The sequence below is a fragment of the Pleurodeles waltl genome, chromosome 7, assembly GCF_031143425.1.
Source record: "Pleurodeles waltl isolate 20211129_DDA chromosome 7, aPleWal1.hap1.20221129, whole genome shotgun sequence".
In the NCBI taxonomy this organism is placed as follows: Eukaryota; Metazoa; Chordata; class Amphibia; order Caudata; family Salamandridae; genus Pleurodeles; species Pleurodeles waltl.
The window spans coordinates 69058371-69083348 of NC_090446.1; the positions used below are offsets into that span (position 1 = coordinate 69058371).

Sequence of the window (24978 nt, forward strand, 5' to 3'; positions counted from 1 at the left end):
ATAGGTTTATCTTGGTGGTAGTGGACCATGCCACCAGATATCCCCACCAGATATCCTGAAGCAATTCCTCTAAGGACCACTACAGCTCCTGCAGTGGCAAAGGCCCTCCTGGGAATCTTTTCCAGGGTGGGCTTCCCAAAAGAGGTGGTATCAGACAGGGGAAGCAATTTCATGTCTGCTTACTTAAAGGCCATGTGGAAGGAGTGTGGTGTTACCTACAAGTTCACCACACCCTATCATCCACAAACAAATGGACTGGTGGAGAGATTTAACAAAACTCTCAAAGGCATGATTATGGGACTCCCTGAAAAACTCCACAGGAGATGGGATATCCTGTTACCTTGCCTCCTTTTTGCTTACAGGGAGGTACCCCAAAAAAGGAGTGGGCTTCAGCCCCTTTGAACTCCTATTTGGACACCCTGTGAGAGGTCCTCTAACACTTGTTAAGGAGGGTTGGGAACAACCTTTAAAAGCTCCAAAGCAAGACATAGTGGACTATGTACTTGGCCTCAGATCAAGGATGGCTGAGTACATGAAAAAGGCCAGTAAAAACCTTCAGGCCAGCCAAGAGCTCCAAAAGCAATGGCATGACCAGAAGGCTGTTTTGGTTCAGTACCAACCAGGGCAGAATGTGTGGGTCTTGGAGCCTGTGGCCCCAAGAGCACTCCAAGACAAATGGAGTGGACCCCACATAATTGTTGAGAAGAAGGGTGAAGTCACCTACTTAGTTGACTTAGGCACTGCCAGGAGTCCCCTTAGGGTGCTCCATGTCAATCGCCTGAAACCCTACTATGACAGGGCTGATCTCACCCTGCTCATGGCAACTGATAAGGGACAGGAAGAAGAGAGTGACCCTCTCCCTGATCTCTTCTCTTCCACAGAACAAGATGCTCTAGTGGAAGGTGTAGTACTGGCAGATTGTCTTACTGCTGAGCAGAAAGACCACTGCATAAATCTCCTGGGTCAGTTTTCTGAACTCTTCTCTACTGTGCCAGGCACCACTTCTTGGTGTGAGCACACTATAGATACTGTAGACAGCTTGCCTGTCAAAAGTAAGATCTATAGGCAGCCTGACCATGTCAGAGACTGCATAAAGCAAGAGGTGCAGAAAATGCTTGAACTGGGAGTGGTTGAGCACTCTCAAAGTCCATGGGCCTCTCCTGTGGTACTTGTACCAAAACCTCATTCCAAAGATGGAAAGAAGGAAATGCGGTTTTGTGTAGACTACAGAGGTCTCAACCAGGTAAACAAAACCGATGCTCACCGTATACCCAGGGCAGATGAGCTAATAGATACACTGGCATCTGCCAAGTATCTAAGCACTTTTGATTTGACTGCAGGGTATTGGCAGATCAAATTATCAGAAGATGCAAAAGCAAAAACTGCATTTTCAACCATTGGAGGCCATTACCAATTCACAGTAATGCCTTTTGGATTGAAAAATGCACCTGCCACTTTTCAAAGGTTGGTGAATACAGTCCTGCAAGGGCCGGAAGCTTTTAGTGCAGCATATCTGGACGATATAGCTGTCTTTAGCTCCAGCTGGGATGATCACCTGGTCCACCTATGAAAAGTTTTGGAGGCCCTGCAAAAGGCAGGCCTCACTATCAAGGCTTCAAAGTGCCAGATAGGGCAGGGGAAGGTGGTTTATCTGGGACACCTTGTAGGTGGGGAACAGATTGCACCACTGCAGGGGAAAATCCGAACTATTATAGATTGGGTTCCCCTACAACTCATACTCAGGTGAGAGCCTTTTTAGGCCTCACTGGGTACTATAGGAGGTTCATAAAGAACTATGGCTCCATTGCAGCCCCTCTTAATGACTTCACATCTAAATAAAATGCCTAAGAAGGTATTATGGACAGCAAACTGTCAGAAAGCTTTTGAGGAGCTAAAGCAGGCCATGTGCTCTGCACCTGTCCTGAAAAGCCCCTGTTACTCCAAAAAATTAATTGTCCAAACTGATGCATCTGAATTAGGGGTAGGGGCAGTCTTATCACAACTTAATTCTGAGGGCCAGGATCAACCTGTTGCTTTTATCAGCAGGAGGTTGACCCCTAGAGAAAAGCATTGGTCTGCCATAGAGAGGGAGGCCTTTGCTGTGGTCTGGGCACTGAAAAAGTTGAGGCCATACCTGTTTGGCACTCCCTTCATTGTTCAGACAGACCACAAACCTCTACTTTGGCTAAAACAAATGAAAGGTGAAAACCCTAAATTGTTGAGGTGGTCCATATCCCTACAAGGAATGGACTATACAGTGGAACATAGACCTGGGAGTACCCACTCCAATGCAGATGGACTCTCCAGATATTTCCACTTAGACAATGAAGACCCATCAGGTAATGACTAGTCTTATTGTCCTTCGTTTGGGGGGGGGTTGTGTAGGAAAGTACCATCTTGCCTAGCATGTTACCCCCATTTTTCACTGTATATATGTTGTTTTAGTTGTATGTGTCACTGGGACCCTGCCAGCCAGGGCCCCAGTGCTCATAAGTGTGCCCTGAATGTGTTACCTGTGTTATGACTAACTGTCTCACTGAGGCTCTGCTATCCAGAACCTCAGAGGTTATGCTCTCTCATTTCTTTCCAAATTGTCACTAACAGGCTATTGACCAATTTCACCAATTCACATTGGCATACTGGAACACCCTTATAATTCCCTAGTATATGGTACTGAGGTACCCAGGATATTGGGGTTCCAAGAGATAACTATGGGCTGCAGCATTTCTTTTTCCACCCATAGGGAGCTCTGACAATTCTTACACAGGCCTGCCACTGCAGCCTGAGTGAAATAACGTCCACGTTATTTCACAGCCATTTACCACTGCACTTAAGTAACTTATAAGTCACCTATATGTCTAACCTTTACCTGGTAAAGGTTGGGTGCCAAGTTACTTAGTGTGTGGGCACGTTGGCACTAGCCAAGGTGCCCCCACATTGTTCAGGGCAAATTCCCCGGACTTTGTGAGTGCGGGGACACCATTACACGCGTGCACTACACATAGGTCACTACCTTTGTGTAGCTTCGCAATGGTAACTCCGAATATGGCCATGTAACATGTCTATGATCATGGAATTGCCCCCTCTATGCCATCCTGGCATTGTTGGCACAATCCCATGATCCCACGGGTCTCTAGCACAGACCCGGGTACTGCCAAACTGCCTTTTCAGGGGTTTCACTGCAGCTGCTGCTGCTGCCAACCCCTCAGACAGGTTTCTGCCCTCCTGGGGTCCAGCCAGGCTTGGCCCATGAAGGCAGAACAAAGGACTTCCTCAGAGAGAGGGTGTTACACCCTCTCCCTTTGGAAAAAGGTGTTAAGGCAGGGGAGGAGTAGCCTCCCCCAGCCTCTGGAAATGCTTTCATGGGCACAGATGGTGCCCATTTCTGCATAAGCCAGTCTACACCGGTTCAGGGACCCCTCAGCTCTGCTCTGGCGCGAAACTGGACAAAGGAAAGGGGAGTGACCACTCCACTGACCTGCACCTCCCCTGGGAGGTGCCCAGAGCTCCTCCAGTGTGCTCCAGATCTCTGCCATCTTGGAAACAGAGGTGCTGCTGGCACACTGGACTGCTCTGAGTGGCCAGGGCCAGCAGGTGACGTCAGAGACTCCTTCTGATAGGCTCCTTCAGGTGTTGCTAGCCTATCCTCTCTCCTAAGTAGCCAAACCCTCTTTTCTGGCTATTTAGGGTCTCTGCTTTGGGGAATTCCTTAGATAACGAATGCAAGAGCTCATCAGAGTTCCTCTGCATCTCTCTCTTCACCTTCTGCCAAGGAATCGACTGCTGACCGCGCTGGAAGCCTGCAAAACTGCAACAAAGTAGCAAAGACGACTACTGCGACACTGTAGCGCTGATCCTGCCACCTTCTCGACTGTTTTCCTGGTGGTGCATGCTGTGGGGGTAGTCTGCCTCCTCTCTGCACTAGAAGCTCCAAAGAAATCTCCCGTGGGTCGACGGAATCTTCCCCCTGCTACCGCAGGCACCAAAGAACTGCATCACCGGTCCTCTGGGTCTCCCACAGTCCAGTGACTCTTCAGTCCAAGTTTGGTGGAGGTAAGTCCTTGCCTCCCCACGCCAGACTGCATTGCTGGGAACCGCATCTTTTGCAGCTACTCCGGCTCCTGCCCACTTTTCCAGGATTTCCTTTGTGCACAGCCAAGCCTGGGTCCACGGCACTCTAACCTGCATTGCACGACCTCCTGAGTTGCCCTCCGGCGGCGTGGGACTCTCTTGTGCAACTTCGGGTGAGCACCGTTTCACTCCACTTTGTAATGCCTGTTCCGGCACTTCTGCGGGTGCTGCCTGCTTCTGAGAGGGCTCCTTGTCTTGCGGGACGCCCCCTTTGTCCCCTCACGCAATTGGCGACATCCTGGTCCCTCCTGGGCCACAGTAGCATCCAAAAACCCTAACCGCAAGCTTTGCAGCTAGCAAGGCTTGTTTGCGGTCTTTCGGCAGGAAAATACTTCTGCACAACTCTTCACGACGTGGGACATCCATCCTCCAAAGGGAAAGTTTCTAGCCCTTGTTCTTCCTGCAGAATCCTCAGCTTCTACCTCCCAGTAGCAGCTTCTTTGCACCCACAGCTGGCATTTCCTGGGCATCTGCCCACTCTCGACTTGATTGTGACTTTTGGACTTGGTCCCCTTGTTCCACAGGTACTCTAGTCTGGAAATCCATTGTTGTTGCATTGCTGGTGTTGGTCTTTCCTGCAGAATTCCCCTATCACGACTTCTGTGTTCTTTGGGGAACTTTAGTGCACTTTGCACTCACTTTTCAGGGTCTTGGGGTGGGCTATTTTTCTAACCATCACTGTTTTCTTACAGTCCCAGCGACCCTCTACAAGGTCACATAGGTTTGGGGTCCATTCGTGGTTCGCATTCCACTTTTGGAGTATATGGTTTGTGTTGCCCCTATCCCTATGTGCTCCCATTGCATCCTATTGTAACTATACATTGTTTGCACTGTTTTCTATTGCTATACTGCATATTTTTGGTATTGTGTACATATATCTTGTGTATATTTGCTATCCTCATACTGAGGGTATTCACTGAGATACTTTGGCATATTGTCATAAAAATAAAGTTCCTTTATTTTTAGTATATCTGTGTATTGTGTTTTCTTATGATATTGTGCAAGTGACACTACTGGTACTGTAGGAGCTTCACTCGTCTCCTAGTTCAGCCTAAGCTGCTCTGCTAAGCTACCATTTTCTATCAGCCTAAGCTGCTAGACACCCCTATACACTAATAAGGGATACCTGGGCCTGGTGCAAGGTGTAAGTACCCCTTGGTACTCACTACAAGCCAGTCCAGCCTCCTGCACTGCTTCAGAGATGCAACATGAAGCAGCAGTCCCGATGAGCAGTGGGGCTGCGATGCAAGGTCCTGCATTGGAGATGTGCTGCACAGCAGTGGTTCTGACGAGCTGGGGGGCTGTGATATGAGGTGCTGAGCTGAGGATTTGGTCGCGCAGAGGTGGTTGCAGTATGGAGCTGCGAGGAGTAGCATTGAGCTGCTTTGGTTCTGCTGAAGACCACAACTGGGCTGGCAGAGTACCTTTAGCCTCACATTCAAAGGTCCAGGTCTGGATGGGCGCAACTTGGAGTGTTAGGACTCATGGCAGGCAAAGTCCAGGTGCAGGGCTCAAGATGGTTAGAGCCTTTACCATCCCTGAATCTCTGATCAGATGGCCAGCCAACTAGCCCTTTGAGTCACTCTGGGTGTTTTGGGTTAAAGATCCAGGTCCAGTCCTTCTCACTCAGACAGCAGGGTAGCAGGGCAGCAGAGCCATCCTTCATGCAGTACAGCAGCACAGTAGTCCTTCTTCTGCATCTTCCACAGGTCCGGATGTATGCAGAAGAGCTGAGTATGAGGCTCCAATATTTATAACTGGTATACACTTAAAAGTGGGAGAAGATTCTAGAGTCCTCCCCTTACAAAAGTGTTTGGAATTTCCTGCCTACCTGACCTGGCCCTAGCTTGTCTGGGGGCACACATGACTTGTGTGAATCCCTTTGTGAGTGTGCTATGGCAGAGTCTTTGTGACATAAAAGTGTGGTAGGTGACAGTTCTGCTCCCCCATATCAAGTCAGAGATTGCCCATCCTGCCAGCATTCATTTCCTCTTTCACTAACTGTCTGGGACTAATACACAAAGATCATCTGCCATCTAACCTAGTCATGTGACCCAGGATACAGGCTGCAGGCACCAAATGGTTGGAAAAAGAAAATGCCAATTTTCTAAAAGTGGCATTTTCAGAATGGTGACTTAAATCTAATTCTACCATTAAAAAGGAATTGCAATTACAATTTTTTATACTACAAACTTGATATTCCTACCAATTGAAAGTTACCACTTATTAAAAGTATTATGGTAACTCAATGTTATCCTATGGCAATTTAAGAGTGTTTCACTACCAGGATCTGTAAAAGCTATAAGCACATGTCCAACTTTTAAAATATACTGCACCCTGCACTGGTTAGTCATGATAAAGTGTGAAGAGTCCTAAGGCCAACAAAAACAAATTCAGCAAAATCAGGAGGAATAAGGCAAAATGTTTGGGAGACCCTCCTATGGCTGACAAACACACACCACCATCGTCCTACTCACAAGACTATAATTCAAAGTGCAGTGTGCGCATCTCTGGGCATAATAGATGTCTAACTAACTAACTAAAAGACAAGAAATGTTTCATGCTCCCATGAAAAATCATAAATATCACCCCTCTCCCACCTGTACCAAGCCAGCCATCCCTAAGTGTTTGCCTGTCAAAGTTAGTATGGTATTCATTTCCACAGACCAACCACATCCACAATCTTGGAAGGTAACAATAAGTTGTAGTTAAATTCCTAACTTCAAATGTCAGTCAGCGACTATCTGATATTATATGACAATAGCTGGTACTTCAGTTTAGTACTTGACTATCAGGACTTCAAGGGACTCTTGGTGATTAAAGGAGACTGAGCAAGGTGGTCATCCAGCCTAAATACAGAGGTGATGGCACAAAGTATTTTTATTGTCATTTGTCCATTAACAAGCTAATGAAAGTTATGAATATCCTTGATTAGTTGATCCAACTCAAAACCTGTAAATCTAGAACAAGTAGCATGAACAAAGTAAATGGTTAAAATATTACCTTTACTGAATATAACTTGGGGACAGAGCACCCGAACACACCTGAACACAGCTGGTACATGTCACAAACACTGCAGACTGCAATAAGTGGAATATAAATCCCTGTGAAAAAGAGCAGCAAAGACCCAAGCCACGGACTAGATTATGGATTCAGAGAAATCTACTTCAGAACTGATCCAGATATATAATTATAAGGCTTTCTTCACTACTACGTGTCTTTAGGCATGATTAGAGTGCTGGACAAAGGCTGCAGGTGAAATAGACTGCAAAGCCAGGGCTAGCCATCGCCTAGAAGACAGTGGAGAAAACAAAACGACATATCTGTACTCAGGATGGAACAATGAGATGGTGCCCTTAGCAAGTTCCAGTACGATTGTCAGGGACTACCTTCATCTGACATAGTCACCTTGCAGGAAGGAGCGTACATCAAAGAGCTGGAAATTTCCATATTCTAGCAAACGGATATTGTGATACTTGTCTGGTGGTGCCTGTAGGTTAGCTATCCAGGTGCTTCACTCTGCCTAGCCTTTCGTGGATCATTTGAGCAGTGCTAATCAATCAATCAATCATTCGCATTTATAAAGCGCGCTACTCACCCATAAAGGGTCTCAAGGCGCTAGGGAAGGGGGGTGGGGGGGGGTCAGTGCTCGAAGAGCCAGGTCTTGAGCTGCCTTCTGAAGGTGAGGTGATCAGGTATGGCACGAAGGTGGCTGGGCAGAGAGTTCCAGGTCTTCGCTGCCAGGAAAGAGAAGGATCTTCCTCCGGCGGTGGCTTTGCGGATGCGGGGTATGGCTGCCAGGGCCTGTCCGGTAGAGAGTGTAGAGTGCGCAGAGGAGTGTAGAAGGAGACGCGGTTGTTGATGAGTTTGGGTCCGAGGTTGTGGAGGGCTTTGTGTGCGTGGGTGAGGAGTCGGAAGGTGATCCTCTTGCTGACTGGGAGCCAATGAAGTTTCTTCAGGTGTCCGGAGATGTGGTGGTGGAGGGGTATGTCCAGGATGAGACGTGCGGCAGCGTTCTGGATCCGTTGAAGTTTCCTCTGCAGCTTGGTGGTGATGCCAGCGTACAGAGTGTTCCCGTAGTCCAAGCGGCTGGTGACGAGGGCGTGGGTGACGGTCTTCCTGGTGTCGGTGGGGATCCAGCGGAAGATCTTGCGGAGCATGCGGAGGGTGTTGAAGCATGCTGAGGTCACCGAGTTAACCTGTCTGGTCATGGAGAGGGATGAGTCCAGGATGAAGCCGAGGTTGCGTGCGTGGTCGGTGGGTTGGGGAGTGCTGCCTAGGGCGGGTGGCCACCAGGAGTCGTCCCATGCGGTGGGAGTAGGGCCGAGGATGAGGACCTCCATCTTATCTGTGTTCAGTTTCAGCCGGCTGTCTGTCATCCAGTTTGCTACTTCCTTCATTCCTTCATGTAGTCTGGTCCTAGCTGAGGTGGGGTTGTTGGTGAGGGATAAGATGAGCTGGGTGTCGTCGGCGTAGGATATGAGGTCGAGTCCGTATTTGCGTGCAATGTTCGCCAGGGGGGTCATGTAGACGTTGAAAAGAGTGGGGCTGAGGGAGGATCCTTGGGGTACGCCGCAGATGATCTCCGTGGCTGTGGATCTGAAGGGGGGTAGGCGGACTCTCTGGGTCCTTCCGGAGAGGAAGGAGACGAGCCATTCCAGGGCCTTGCCTCTGATGCCGGCGTTGCTGAGGCGGTGTATCAGGGTGCGGTGGCAGACCGTGTCGAAGGCTGCAGAGAGGTCCAGGAGTATGAGGGCCACGGTTTCTCCCTTGTCGGTCAGGGCTCGGATGTCGTCCGTGGCTGCGATGAGGGCGGTTTTGGTGCTGTGGTTGGCCCTGAAACCGAACTGTGTGGGGTCGAGGGAGTCGTTGGTTTCCAGGGCGGTGGTGAGTTGAGCGTTGACGATTTTCTCAATCACTTTGGCGGGGAACGGTAGGAGAGAGATGGGTCGGAGGTTTTTGAGTTCGGTAGGGTCTGCTGTAGGTTTCTTTAAGAGGGCGTTGAGCTCTGCGTGTTTCCAGCTCTCCGGGAAGGTGGCGGTGTTGAGGGAGGCGTTGATGACGTCTCGGAGGTGCGGTGCGATGATGTTGTCGGCCTTGTTGTAGATGTGGTGCGGGCAGGCGTCCGATGGGGATCCGGAGTGGATCGAGTTCATGATGCGGGTGGTCTCCTCGGTGGTGGTTGGGCTCCAGGTGAGGATGGTGGTGATGTCGGTGGCGGGTTCCGGTGGGGGGTTCGCGTTGGCGGTCGTGAAGCTGTTGTATATATCGGTGATCTTGTGGTGGAAGAAGGTTGCGAGGGAGTCGCAGAGGTCCTGTGAGGGAGGGATGGAGTTGTTTTCTGCGTCCGGGTTGGAGAGCTCTTTGATGATGCCAAATAGTTCCTTGCTGTTGTGGGCGTTGTTGCCAAGTCTGTTCCGGTAGGCTGTTTTTCGTACGGCGCGGAGGTATTGGTGGTGTTGGCGGGTGGCGTCCTTGAGAGCTGACATGTTCTCTTCGGTCTGGTTGAGGCGCCACGTCTTCTCGCGGCGCAGCATTCTTTCTTGGAGTCCTTGAGGTCGGGGGTGAACCAGGAGTTTTTCTTGTGGTTGTTGGTGATAGCTTGAGTCTTCAGGGGGGCCAGGAGGTTGGCGCAGTCGGAGATCCAGCTTGTGAGGTTGTTGCCGGCTTCGTTGGGGTCGGTGGTGCTGGTGGGTTGGTTCTGGGAGAGGGTAGATGCGAGCTGTTCTGTGGTGATTCGATTCCAGTGTCTTCTTGGTGGTTGCTGGGTGTGGTGATGCACGGTGGTCTTCTTGAAGCTGAAGTGGACACAGCTGTGGTCCGACCAGGTGAGTTCGGTGGCGTGGTTGAAGGTGATGTGTTTGCTGGAGGAGAAGATGGGGTCGAGCGTGTGTCCGGCGAAGTGGGTGGGGGTGTTGACTAGCTGTTTCAGTCCCAGGTTGGCGAGGTTGTCCAGTAAGGCGGTGGTGTTGTTGTCGGTGAGGTTCTCCAGGTGAAAGTTGAGGTCTCCTAGGAGGATGTAGTCGGTGGACGAGAGTGCGTGAGGGTTGACGAAGTCTGCGATGTCTTCGCTGAACTTGGTGCGAGGTCCTGGTGGTCTGTACATGAGGGTGCCTCTGAGGGTGGTCTTGGGGTCGCTGTGGATCGTGAAGTGGAGATGTTCGGCGTCGGGGAGTGAGTCGTCGGTGTGGGTCGAGATGCGGATGGAGTTCTTGTGTGCGATGGCGATGCCTCCTCCGATGCGGTTGGTGCGGTCTTTCAGGATGATTTTGTAGCCGTCGGGGATGGCTATGGCGGTGTCGGGTGCCGAGGAGGGATTCATCCAGGTCTCGGTGAGGAAGGCGATGTCCGGGTTTGTTGAGGTGATGAGGTTCCACAGTTCGATGGCGTGCCTGTGGACGGATCGGGTGTTGACCAGAATTGCAGTGGAGATTGCTTCCGGGGGAGTTGTTCTTGGCGGGAGCGGTGGGGGTCCGAAGGCAGGTGAGGCGGCAGTTGCTGCAGGTGAAGGGTCCGTGGGTTCGATTCGGGGTGGCGCGGTAGCAGCCTGGTGTGCGGCCGGGGTTGAGGTTGGCGAGGGTGGCGGAGTTGTAGGTAAGGCGGGAGGCGCGGGGGCCAGGGGTTCGGGCGCTGGGCGCGGTCCTGGCCAGCGGCCGCCATTTATGGGTAGCCGGGGAGGCGGGGACAGCTGGGAGGCGGGCGGGTAGGGGGAAAAAAGAGCGGGAAAAAGCGGCGATTGGCCTCGGGAAGGCGAGGAGGCCCAGAAAAACGAAGAGTACCTAGAAGGGTACAAAAAGGCCAGAAAAATGAGTAAAAACAACAAAAAGCGGCGGAAGGACGGAGGGGGAGGGCGGGGGCAAGAGGGACAGCAGGCACTCGGGATACACAGGAGTGAGAAGGGGAGCGCGAATACACGGGAAGCAGGCGCTCAGGGGTACAGAATGCAAGGGGGAGCGCAATCACACAACACTCAGACAACGGGGAAGCAGGCACTCAGGGGTACAGAATGCAAGGGGGAGCGCGATCACACAACAATCAGACAATCAGACAGCACTCAGGGGGACAAGCAGCACAAAGAGAGGCCGGCACAGAGGACCTGGTGGCGCTGTGGAGGCAGGGGAGCGACCTACCGTGGGGTCAAGGGTAGGAACTCAGGAACACACTAGAGATGGCAAGGACTCCCAATGGGAGTGGTCATGACCAATAGGTATCCAAGGGCTGAAGTGTCTGACCCATGCCTAGTTGAGGCACCATGGGGGAGATACTTATCTTTGTTAGAAGCCACTCCTCTGTAGGTAGGGAATGGTGCAAAGGGCAAGTGGAGTCATGCACACATGAACCTGTAGATTCATGTATAGGCAGGAAGGGCCATTGTTACAAGCAAAGAAGCTTGCTTTCTTCTCTAAAGAAACTCTACCTCTTACAAAGTTGTACCAATAGCGACTCCAGAATGAGAGCTAGCTCAATATATGTGGAAGAGTTTGTCTCATTTTAGAATTTCAGCAAAAATATTTAATCAAATTTCAGGGTGGTTTCTTCAAGTTATTCAACCTTAAAAACGACTTCTCCTATTGTTTATTAGGGGACTAATCCAAGTTATTTAACAATGTATTTCACCACCATCCCAGCAAAGGGTACAGAACACCAACCATCAAGGTAATCTCAACAAACAAAATAAGGATTTTCCAAAACTTTTGAAGGTGGAAATGTCAAATGGGGTAAGATCAGAGGAGCCTGGGCCACTGCTTGAAGTCTTAGTTTATGGAATTGGGTTGCTTTTAAATGGACAAAAATATACAAACTCTTCTGCATTTAGGTAGATTCCATGTAAAAACTTCCACTCCCGAGAGAATAGCAGATGTGTGCATCAGATATCATCCTTATGGACGGGGTAATATAAAACATTCAATGGCCTTATGCTTCTGGATACTTGGAAGACTATAATTCATCCCTTCTCAATGATCTTCTAATCTTATATTGAGAAAGCTCACCAATATTCTTTAAAAGGGGAGCATGTGCAGCTTTTATAGGAAAACTACAGTAACAGGTTAAGTACTGCTTCAAACATGAAAGCTCAAGCAATTCCAACTTGCTTGGTGTGGGCGAGGATAAGCAAAATCAAATAAATATGCAAAATGCGAAATGGTTCTTTGCCTGGGAAAGCTATTTGGATAACTTCTCACAGAAATGGATCCAACTTAAGAGTTGGATCAATAAACCTTAATGTTTAGAGATCAAGAGAAATTTAGTTTTATCATGATTCGTTGATGACCCCCTGTCAAAAATGTTGATTTAAATTTCATGATTAAGGTCTGATTCCCAGTCACTGCTTTGTGTTTTTTTCAATGCATTTAAACACAAGAGTATTTCAATTTATTTACACCATTTGTACTTTTTGCAATAGTGCATAACTTTGTAAAAAATTGTTTTAAGACATAGAGCCTCATTACAACCTTGGCGGTCTTTTGTAGAGACTGCCGAGGCTGCGGGCGCCAGTATACCACCAGTGCTGGCAGTATATCTGGCTCCCTATTTCGACATGTCCACTGGGCCAGCGGACGGTAACAGTGTTACCGTCCACTGGCCCTGTGGAAAAGTCACATCAACATTGCAGCCGGCTTGTAATAGAGCTGGCGGCAATGCTGATGTGCAGCGAGTGCAGTAGCACCCGTCACACATTTTACTGCCCGTAATTCCGTCAGTGAAATGCGCGATGGGGCTGTGCCTGGGGGCCCATGCCAAGTGCATGGGCAGTGCAGGGGCCCCCAGGGGCACCCCGATTCCCCTTTCCGCCAGCCTTTCCATGGTGGAGTCTACTGCCGTGGACAGGCTGGCGGTAAGGGGAGTCAAAATCCCCAGGGCAGCGCTGCCCTGGTGGATTATGACCGCCATGAGGGTATACCGCCGGTCCCGGCGGTATGACCATGGCGGAAGTGCCACGGTCATAATAAGGCTGGCAGTACCGGTTATAATGAGGGCCATAGTGTATTCTGCTTCTAAATTTAAAAATTAGTTGGCGGTAAGTGAGCTTCACATGATAGGCCACCACCTCGGGACTAGCAACCCAGGTGGCAGGTTCAAAGCACCAGGTATGATCCTATTTTACTGCCCATGGAGAAGGACATTCTCGCTGACACTGACGCAATACTTTCCACCGAGAAATTTCCCCCTTAAGTGTGGTTGAAGGGACTTGGGGTTTCCACCTGCTTGAATGTATTTGATGCTGTGTCAACATTTTGTGTGCCACAGCCACAAAATACTTGTGGGTTACCTCTAGCTAGTCATTGTCAGTGGAGGGTGCGCTGCCCCAGCTCTTGGTGGAACTGATTGATGGAACAGATCTCACATGTGTGTGTTTGAGACACAAATGTTTGTGTAAGTGATTATGCGTGCTGCCAGTGAGTGCTTGCATTAGCCTCCTTTTTGAATATGTGTTACCCTACTGTGACAGGGGGCTGTTAAGAACCCCACCGAGTTTGGCAGCCAGCCATGTGTATATGTGCAATTATTTCTCCAGTGTGAGAGTTAAATGGAACATACCCTGGAACCTGTGGACCAGGATGGAGACACTATGAATCTTGGTGCATGGTAATGATTTATGTAACTATTAGACATGTGTACACCAGACAAGCATGCATGCCCACACCTGCACAGGTCTAAGCCAAACTAGAAATAGAACACTGACCTACTAAGAATGTTATGATCAGAAGAACAAGGACATATAATGGTTTGATGGCTTGCAGTCCGGTTCTATCAATGTCAACTTGATGCCAAGGTTTCTGCAACCTGATGCCTTTCTCCAGTAACACAACTAATATCGCTATTTGGCATTATCGCCATCTCTTTCCTCAGAATCCATCAAACTTCTCAGAGTTTGATACTACCCAACATTATTAAACAACAAATAGCTTAACATTGTTTAGTAAAGGTACCTTTTCTTGTGATACATGCATATAAAAGCCATTATACTTGATCCATGAGTCACAGTCTGCTGAGGAAATCTCCTGGAAAATTACACATGCTATAGTCATCCTTCTTCCGAAAACAAATAAATGCTGACCAGAATAATCGTTCTAATTGCAGAGATGTCTCAAGGCTGCAATGCATGTCAAAGACCATAGAGACTATAGTGATAGCACGACTGTCCACCGAATTCCAGAGAATGTCGTGCCCAGGCTGCCAACACTCTGTTTCCAAACAATATGGAGTTACAGCCTATGGATTACACCTTTCCACACCATGGCACAATGCCCCTTGCCACTCAGGTGCTTATCTTCACAATCTTAAAACATTCTGCGTAGCACAGGCGCCCACACTGCAGCATACCCCTTGTGCCAATCACATCATAAAATCTCAAATCTTGCAGACACCATCCAGCACAGAGTCCAACTCTAAAGAATTCTACTGTGGCATTGGACTCTACATATAACACAGCACTCCTCTCAACACATCCCCACATACCCAAGCATACCACACTCTGTCCGGCACAGAATTCCACAACACAGCTGTGCGCATTCTGCTGGGTGCACCTTCATAATGTAATTTGTACAACACGCCACCAAGCACAGACTGACACCTTACGACATATCACACCTTGGCGAGCACACATTGTAGAACCCACTAAACCACATTCTGCAGTTCAGATAACCACAACACACCAAAGACCACCTTGCTGGACGTAGGTTTCCACACAATATACTCAAGTTAGGTCAAGACTAATGCATGCTTGTGGTAAAACCACAATCTTCCAATCACACTCTGATGCAACCAATCCCCCAATTTCTGCTCAGTGGACACTCGTCCACCGAATCATACCCCATCATGCCCAAAACACCCTTTCCACCCTATCATACCTAATTCAGGTGACCATACACACAAATGCCCCATGATGCCTCATTTAGACCAGAACATGATCACACAACCTACCACACATTATCAACACAGCACATGTTCAAAATTGCCATTATACATCAGTCTGCCTAGCACACCCTCAAACACTACCTTACCGCAATCAGTCAAGCTCATATATGCTAATTCACATGTCCCAGCTACCCAGACACCCATCTACCATACCTCACCGGCTGTACCCCGCCTATGCATTCCACATTCCTTCATCCCTTCTGGCCCTAGCTATACACTCACACTGATCATCAAACGTCCATCCACCATCCGTGGTCTACCATTCCATAAAGTTTTGCAATTGCTGCTCCCCACCTATCAAGCTACTAACCCTCATACACATGCCCAGAAGTCTAAGAAACATTCAAAGGCTCAGGTGGCATGACTATGAACCCAGGCACCGAATCAACCCTCTACAGTCACAACAATGGGACTTGACATCTACCGCTCCTCAGTGCAACATTATTAGCACCCCCCTCTGCACAACCAACAAAAAGGCAATATAACTTGGGTTTAGACTGGCCTATAGAACAATCTATAGGCCTACAGAACAATCAGGCAGTGGCCAACGGGTTTGTGTCACAGGCCACTGTGGGGGCCCTTTTTATGGCTGTTGGTGGGTCCGTGTTTACTGTTGTTATTCCTTGATACAATAAACATACTAAAACAAACATTGCCTGCAGCAAGCTCCTATCCATGCAGGCTTCCATTCATTGCAAAACACTTATAAAGTGGGGCTTTTCGAGTTCAAATTTGCCCCACTTTGTAAACAAGGGCCACGTTTTAGCTATATAAGTAACTTATGGGGATGGTGCTTTTATTTTGGTTCCAGGACTATTTTCTGTCCCAATTCGACCCTGTTGTATCCCGCATCACCACCTGCTGACAGTACACACCCACATACAAGAAAATACATCTTCAGTCTTCTGTTGCTCTGTTGCTAGTTAGAAAGCACATCAATCAGACACTCAGTTCACCACCACAACCAGACCCCAAGAAAACAATCAGAAAACCCCAATATGCACACTACACAAAATGCATGCAAAAATATGCCATCTTACTACATAAACACAGCAATACACACCCCAAACAATATTGCCACCATCTCCCCATGAGCAACAGATCAACTCCATCTGACAGCCCATCTCTCCCTTGTGTGTTTCATTATTTTCACACTCAGCACATTAACCCACTCCTCATCCAGGGCCAGTGTGGATCTTCCTCCTGCAGCACTCCTTCACCAGCAACTCATCCTTGCAGATGCACACATCAGTCAGTGCTCATTCTTGGTCCAACACACGTTTCACAGCAGTGACAGATTAAACCGTGTGGAGGCCCTCAAGCAGTCAAAACTTCAGGGCCCCCCTCGTAAATTATCTCCTAATACATTTTTTATTTTACCAACCAATAATTTTAATAAACCAATTTTATTACACAAAACTAAACATTACACGTACATAGTTTGAACCGAATTATTTTACAAACTGACCACTGACAGAAGATGAGCTTTTAAGAGACAAACTGTTAAGTGAATCTGATGTCTATGGTTTATGCACTTTTTGTTTTGGAAACAAATTAGGAAAGCTTGATTGTAATTTTCTTTCAAGATTAAATCCATATTAATTTGATCCGTTGTCGCAGGGCCCCTAAAAGGAGTGGGGCCCATAGGCCGGTGCCTACTTTGCTTATTTGGTAACCCGGCACTGCCCCACAGCCACTGCTAACATACTGCTCCTAACACGCTATTATACAACATTCTAGGTGGACATCCCACCACATGAAGCCACCAGCATCCAGGCTGTGCACATATCTAGACACACTCCAGGCAAAAGATAGATAAACACCAGCATCAAACAGACACCCTCAGTAAAATCCCTGCATCAAAATATCAGTCATACAGTAGCACCAGATGCATCCACCAACAGGGACCACATGGACGACATTGTCCTACACCTAAATCCACAGCAGCCGTGTAAACCTCTCTGTCTCACTAACCCCATCACAGCTCATTATTCCATTGTACCTTTGCTCAGTGCTTAATTTGTAAATAAAAAGGTGCCGGTGCACAAAGCACTCCACATAAACACGCGGCTGCAGCAATTAAATGTGTGAACACGGAATACTGAGGCGGCGTAATCCTGAAGCCATTTCGGGCCTCTTTATTCCATTTACAGCCACTCGCTGCCCCTTCAGCTCACTCTTGCAGCTTTCTACTTTCTCCTTTTGTGACGCTTTTTCAGTTTTTCTCTTTCTCCGTCTTTCCCATATGTGTCTTTTGCTCACCGCAAATGCTTGAGGCATAAGAATAAGCCCCGGCCCTCAAAAATAAGTGCTGGTGCTCAGCACCGGAAACAACACGCACAAATTAAGCACTGCCTTTGCTGCTGCTGTTAAATTTCTGCTCAGTCCCCAAACGCCACTGTGGCCAGCAACTTGTTAGCTCACCAGAAATCAGTGTCTTATTCTGATTTGTGGACAGAGATACTCAGAGGTTCAGAAACCAATCCCACCTGCCAATTTATTCCAGTAAAGAACAAGCATAACCAGAGGGCTATGAATTGCCACACTCAACACAAAATCATCGAAATCCATCCCTGCATACAATTTGCAGCTACTGGTACACTGCAGACTTTACACCACTAACACACTTTCCATCCACTTCATCACCAGAGCACCCAGACCAAGCCACACCTTTGGAGTCATCACTGTCATTGTTCAGTCATTCCCTTGTCTCCTGGACGTCAGCCAGGCTTCCAGAAGGAAGGGCCACAGAAAACAGAATTCACAGGCTAAAGGCAAAGAAGAATCCAGACAAGAGATCCTAAGAGACAGAGACAGGAGAGTCCTAAAACGACAAAGTAAGAAATGTCAAAGATGGCAGTAGAGAAAACTCAGCAGTGCCAAAGGAGAAAGTAGGGTGACCACCCGTCTGTAAATTTCACGGACTGCCCGTAATTTTGCCCTGCTGTCCGTTGTCCTTGATGAAAGTCTTCATGGACAGCATTTGTCCGTAATTTCAGCTTTCACCTAAAGGACAACAGAGGCAGGGTGAAATTAACGGCAGATCAGTTTCCCCAGCTCAAATGAAGGGCAGGAAGACTCCTGTGTTCTGAGGGAGGGGCAGACAGATAAGAAAATACCTTCTTGCCAGGGTGTCTCCTTCTCTAAAGAAATGCAAATGTGGGTAACTGGTAAATCTGCAAATGCAAAGGGGCTTGAAAACCTGCATTGACTTTAATCAAAGGAGTCACTTGAAGCTTTCTGATGGCAAAGATATTTTCTTTTAGAGAGGTACTATAATGGTGTGCTGTAGAGTGTGTGGTTTTAATGGACTGTTATATAATTTATACCTAACACTAACATTTTTTATATTATTCAAATCTGTATTTGAGAAGCACTTTTTTTATTTAAGCAAACTGTATTTGCGCATTTTGTAGCCACTTATATTATGATGTAATTGTATTTATATAGCGCTTACTACCCCTGATGAGGCATTGCATGCATATTTAAAATAAGGACTTACACATTCACAGTCCTTTCAGGAACCTCAGTACCTCACAGTACTAACAAACATTGGCAAAGCCAATAGGTCTTGTTTACGTAAGAGTTATTGGCTTTGCCAATGTGTTTTAGCAATGTTATGCACCAGAGGGGCTGCTGTTCAGCACGGCTAAAAGTTAGTGGCATAGTGTTGTGGAGTGGAGTGGTATAGGAGCACTGGCGTAGAGCCCAGTGGTGCAGAGTACAGTGCAGTGGGGTACAGTGCAGTTGTTTAGAATGCATTGGCGTACAGTGCAGTGGTTTAGAGTGCAGTAGCATGGAGTGGCGTGGGACACAGTAGAGTGGCAAAGAGTGGCAGAGAGTGCAGTAGTTCAGAGTGGTGCAGTGGGATAGAGTGCAGAGTAGACTCGCATGGAAGAGAGTGCAGTGGCATAGTGTAGAGTGGTGCAGTTTAGAGTAGAGTATAGTGTTGTAGAGGGCAGTTGCCTACAGTGGAGTGATGCAGAGTAGAGTGGCATAGAGTGTCATGGCATAGATTGCAGTGGCGTAGAATGCAGTAGTACAGAGTAGATTGGTGTACAGTACAGTGGCGGAGAGTGCAATGTTGCAGAGTAGAGGGCCAGTGCAGTGTCTCAGAGTAAAGTGTCAGCGTGCAGTGGTGTAAAGTGCATTGAACTAGAGTGCAGTGGTCAGAGTGGCGTAGAGTGCAGTGGCATAGAATAGATTGTTTCAGAGTAGAGTGCAGTTGCATAGAGTGGAGAGGTTCAGGGTAGAGTGCAGTGGCATAGATTGCAGTGGTACAGAGTACAGTGGCGTAAAGTAGATTGTTTCACAGTAGAGTGAAGTGGCTTAGAGTGGAGAGGTGCTGGGTAGAATGGAGTTGCACAGAGTGGCAGAGAGTGTGATGGCATAGAGTAAAGTGGTGTAGAATGCCGTGACATAGAGTGCAGAGATGCACAGTAGATTAAAGTGGAGTACAGTGTATTGATGTAGAGTGCAGGGGCATAGAGTTAAGTGTTACAGAGTAAAGTGCACTAGCATAGCGTGTATTAGCTTAGAGTGCAGTGGCATATAGTGCATTGTTGCAGAGTGGCATAGAGTGGAGTTGTTCGAACTAAATTGGTGTTGCCTAGACTGGAGGAGTTTAGCGTACAGAGGAGCAGAGCTCAGTGGTGTAGAGAGGCATAAAGTTCATTGGCATAGAGTAGAGTGGTACAGAATAGAGTAGAGAGGCATAGTGTGAAGTAGCAGAGTGCAGTGGCAAAATGTGGAGTGGTTCAGAATGGAGAAGAGTGCAGTGGCATGGAGTGGTGTAAAGTGGAGTGATACAGAATAGTGTGCAGTGGTGTGGGTGGTGCAGAGCAGCGTGGAGTGGAGTATGCATGGTGTGGTAACACACTGCCATTACAGACAACACATTTTTGATTGAAATGATCATTACATTTGCACAGACGTACAGTTTTTCAAATCAAACTATACTGTGCACAGACGATGATGTGTGGAAATTGCATCACCTAATGCAATGATTTGTTTTAATCATATAAAGGTATTTGTTTCCAGCACAGTTCAGGATTAACAAAAATGTGCTTCATTTGTACTCCTAATTCTGATATATTCTGAAGTTTATTTAAATGTTGTCATGTGATAGAAAAAACTCTTTCCTAACCCCATTATCCAGCAAGATTGTTGCATAAATCCTCTCACCTTGAAGTCAGAGAAAGAAAAGTAAACACTAAGTTCCCACCGAAATCAGAGCCTGACATTTGACTTTGTTCTTTGAATGCACAGCAAATGTGATGAGATAAGAACAAGATTTACAGGCCTGTTTACAGAAAGGGAGCACTCGGAAGGATACTGTAAATAAGGTTTGGGCAAGGGAAGGAATGAACTTAAGCTGCATAGCCTAAAACAAATAAAGCCAGCAAATTGAAAGCAACAAAATGTGAGTTACGAACCACAAGTCCAACGGCAAGTATCGGACGGAGTGCATTCCCAAGGAAGCACTATGAATGTGCTTAAAGTGACAGCCGTCGGATACATTGTAGGGAAAGTCCAGTATTTTAGTCCAGTCCGTACCTTGCAGAGGTTTGGCCAAATCAATCACCCAGGTAGTATGACAAGAAGACCTGGAGTGGTTTCCATGTTGCAGGAAAGGTCTGTACATCCATTCTATCAGTTTGCCACCAGTTCCTATGGTGTAGAGCTTCTGGCACACCTCTTGTAGGGTTAGTGCTAAGTGGCAGACATGAAATAGGGCATTTAATGATTATTTAAGGTGGCTGTAAGTAAAGAGTTGACCTGGGTGAAGATGGTAGTCTGCCATAAGGGTTTGGAAATTTAGTAGCTTGCCATCCAGAATCAAATCCCCCAATTTTAAGATACCTGCAGCATGCCACTGATGGAGTTGCTCTGAGCACAGCCTTCTTGTGCGAGTGGGAAGACTTAGCAAAGGTAGTGCAGGAGCACAGGGTTTCTTCGTGTCAGTGAGTTTACAGGTTGCAGCAAGGCAAGAGAAAGCTGTGCATGATAACCCCGGATGGTGATCTGTAGAATGGCCAGTAGGAAACAATGAGCAGTGCATTAAGCGTTCCTTAAAAGTCTTTACTGATAAACCCCATGCAGGGAGGTGGGCAGAAAGCCATCGAGCCACCCATTGGACCTGTGCAGCTGAATAATAGCATTCTAAGTCCAGAAGACATATCCACCCGCAGTCACAGGTAGCTTTATAGTGGAAAGAGCTACCCAACGGCGCCGCAGCAATTTACGTCCCAAATATTTTGAAGATTCTTTATGTACTTGACACTTAGGGATAACCCAGATCACTAGTTTGGCTTTTGCTCAATTTCAAAACCATTTAAAGACATGGACAAAGCAGCCAATTGCCTTGCACAACCTTGAAAGGGGTCTGGCCCCTGCTCACCCTTCACAAGCACGAACAGCGGACCATTGCACAGGAAAGAGTTTGCCAAGGTGAATGGGTGTTGCTTATTCAACCACTTGACAGTGCCTCTTCTGTTTCTCACCTGTGTGCAGAGACAACTCCTTAGGTACCTAATACCTTCCAATAGTCTTGGTGGACCCATCTTGTCTGATTTTAGGAATTGTCCCACCTTGTTCTTCTCTTCCTTATTTATCCAGTTCTGAGCAACAACCCTTTGAATCACTTGCCGTGGATCTTCCATTTGATCTCAATTTCATCATCCTCATTTATTATCTTTGATTGGTAGTCCGGGTTCCCATTTCTGAGATAAATGTAGTCCCAGATATACAGTCTCGTGCTGTGAGACTACAGACAAGTTGTGGGTACCTCACATCCTGACATTAGGTGTGAGACTGTCTCACACACCATCTGCCCTGACTCTTTAAAAATGTTTTAGGTTGAAAGTCCATGGGCGGTTGGGGTAAGCTAGATGTTTTTGTTAAATTTGTTTAAACTAGCATAAGGTTTATTACCTTAATGTTTCCCAAACTGTTTGGTAGGGGTTTTAAAATTTTCAGAAACATAATCAAAATGTTGCTGTTACTTTCTCTTCAAGAAAAAATCAGTAGATTTCGGTAGGGGTGATGGCCTTGGTGATTGGCCTACGCTACCGAACAAGGACGTAATGTGACACCTGAATGTAGCATACCAGGAGGCAATCACAAAAAGACCACAGTGAATAAACAGTGCTATGTTAAAAGACAGTAAAAAATGCACTGACAACATACTGTAGTGAGGCACGGCCTCTTGTTTGTGTCTGTAAAACTGACGTTTGTTCTTGAATTTTTGTCCTGAATTTTGACCCTTTGTCCTGAATTTTTTACAGTAGTGTCCAGACTTTGCTTCAATGCCAGGTGGTCACCCTAGGAGAAAGTTCAAAGGTGACAAAACCGAAAACTGGATGATAAAACACCAGAGCCCAAATAAACGAAGATGTAAGAGGGTTCAAAGAAGACAGCAAAGAGAGCTCAAATTATACTTACAGAACAATCAAAGAAGACACCAGAGTAACGGTTGCATGGAAAATATAAGAAAAGCTTAGGGAAGACAAATAAATCTTGAAGGAGAGGCGAGGAAAAAAGAAGAAAGCTTAAAAACGGTAGGAACAACCTCAAAGAAACAAGTAAAAGCTTAAGGAAGACGGGAAAACACCTCGAAAAGACGTGTAATAGTTTAAAAGAGGCAGGAAAAAGAGATCGAAGAATGCACAAGAGAAAGCGTATGAGAGGATGAGCTATAAAGTGGAAACTCACGGTGTTGCTTCGGATCCGGTGAGCAGGTTTAGCAGCAGCAGGCAGGGAAGGATGCCCGGTACCCAGGCCTTCATGGTGGCAGAAGAGGCAGCCAGACTGAGCCCTGACCGGAGCCGGCCCTGATATACGGCCCAGACTCCCACACTCGCCCACAGGGGCAAGCACCAGGCCAGACAGGAGGTGAAGTGGGGAGAGCTGGTAAATATTGACCAAGCCCCTGATTGGCCATTCCCAAGGACTTCCTGAGTCCTGCAGGGCGATTTCAACAGAGTCAACAAGAGTCTGTTGTCTGATGACCCTTTCATGGGAAGGGACTCCAGGTGAGGGCCAGAAAGCGGGTCCCTGGTAGATGCCTTTGGCTAGCTTTGCAACTCTGTTGAAATAGATGCTGTGCAGGCGTGCAGTAATAATGTTATCAACAGCATGGTAAAGGTGTACCTTAGTGTGTGTTGTAGCTGTTCGTAAACTACGCATTGTCTGTCAAAACGTGAGAATACAAACCTACAGCCACCAGAGGCCTTCACCCAAGTGTACAGGCCCCATCCAATCCGTAGTCATACATGTTTATTCTGAATATTTTATTAGAACACCATGACACATAAATGCAATGCAAAACACGAGGCCTTTTAATGCCACTTACTTCACGTAAGGCAGAGTTTTCCAATGAAGCTGTTTCCCAGTAGTGAGTTCTCGTTGCCTTTGTGATGGACCCTGCCCTAGCCTGGGGCATGATTACAGGGTTTCTTGCATTCTCACTATGGACGTCAGCCATATTTGTTTCACAATATTCTATCACAAAGCCTTAGCATCCCTCACATAAGATGAAAGGCGGAAACAGAGGGAGTTGTGGTAATCCACCATGACTGTGTAGATTGCACTGTGACCTACAAGCTGGTTTTCACCCATACTCAAGTTTGTGAATACACCGTGCTCAGTTACCCAAAGCTAGTCTTTTCTTCTGCGTGAAGTTAAGCACTTACCTCTGTAGTACTACATTTTCACCAACTAACAGAGGGTAGAGTGGATGGGAGAGGGCATGGGAGAAGCCACAGTGGAACATTCTGCATGGACCTGTAAATCATCAACCACCAGTTTCCAATGAATGATGCCATGGGGAGTTCTCACCAGCATTCAGACTGATTAATAGGTGGAACCGCAACAGCATTAAAGTTGGGATGCCCCCAAAGGATTCTGACTGCAGCAAAGAATTACAAATCTACAAAAGATTCTGGTAAAGAAAATGAACTTCATGTCTCTCAACTCATTGGTTTCCTTTTGAGGAGAGTATCTAGGTTCATATTCACCATCATACGACATTGCATCAGTGGCCACATCACCGGTGTAAGCTCTTCATTAAAATTCTACCATTTGGTTGGCCCAGAGAAATGTAAAAAGGAGACTGGTAGAATGCATGAATGAATCTTAGATGCCAGTAATTACTGTAGAATGCATTCATTCATTATTTTTTTGCCCGCCGTTCCTCTCCAGACAGGCAGCAACCATATGCTAGTGAGCATCAGTCCTGCTCCAATGAAGAAAGAGCAGTGCAGCTGTCAGGCAAGGTCCCATCTGAATTAAAACACAAGCAGCCTCGGTTCAGCCTTGTTGGTCCTCTTCAGAGAGGTGCAGCTTGAGTCCTGTGGCACATGGAAAGCAGAATCCAGTTGGGGGCCTTGTGCTGCACTTCAGAGGCCATATTCATACTTTTTAACGCAAAACGGCGCCTACGCAGTTGTGTGTCAAAAATTGTATCGCCGGCTAATGCCATTTCTTTGCACCGCTCGGGCGACAAATTTATACTTTGACGCATGGCGGCGCAAACCACTGGTGTGAGTCATTTTTTTTTACTCAAACCGATGCATCATGTCGTAAAGAAAAACTACGTTAACCCGGCGAAAATGTCTGCGAGACGGTTTACGACACCGCAAACCGGACACGCGCCAATTTTTGACGCAAAAGCGTCAAAAAGTGGCGCCAACACTGGAAAATGTGCTAAGGACAGCCAAAATGGATCCCAGAAGCTCTGATAGACCCCAGAAAGATGACAACAGACCAGGAACCAGCCAGGATGACCTACACAAGACGCAGGACAGGGAGAAGAAGAAAAGAAAGTGTCGCTTCAGTGCAGAGAAGCAGGAAATGCTGGTGAAAGAGGTGACGGAACATCAGCACCAACTTTTTGTCACCTCAAAGTTGCCAATCAGCAGGAGAGAG

The 24978-nt window shown here is 47.3% G+C and overlaps 1 protein-coding gene across 1 annotated transcript in view; it reads right to left on the reverse strand.

The window, feature by feature from the left end:
- The window catches only part of LOC138303652 (alpha-2-macroglobulin-like protein 1), a 296020-nt gene extending 273123 nt beyond the window's left edge, over positions 1-22897 (reverse strand). Inside the window, exon 1 of the mRNA XM_069242955.1 lies at positions 22765-22897. Coding sequence (XP_069099056.1) covers positions 22765-22838 — 74 coding nt within the window. The 5' untranslated portion in view covers positions 22839-22897. The remainder of the gene's footprint in view (positions 1-22764) is intronic.
- Between the last annotated feature and the right edge of the window lie 2081 nt (positions 22898-24978).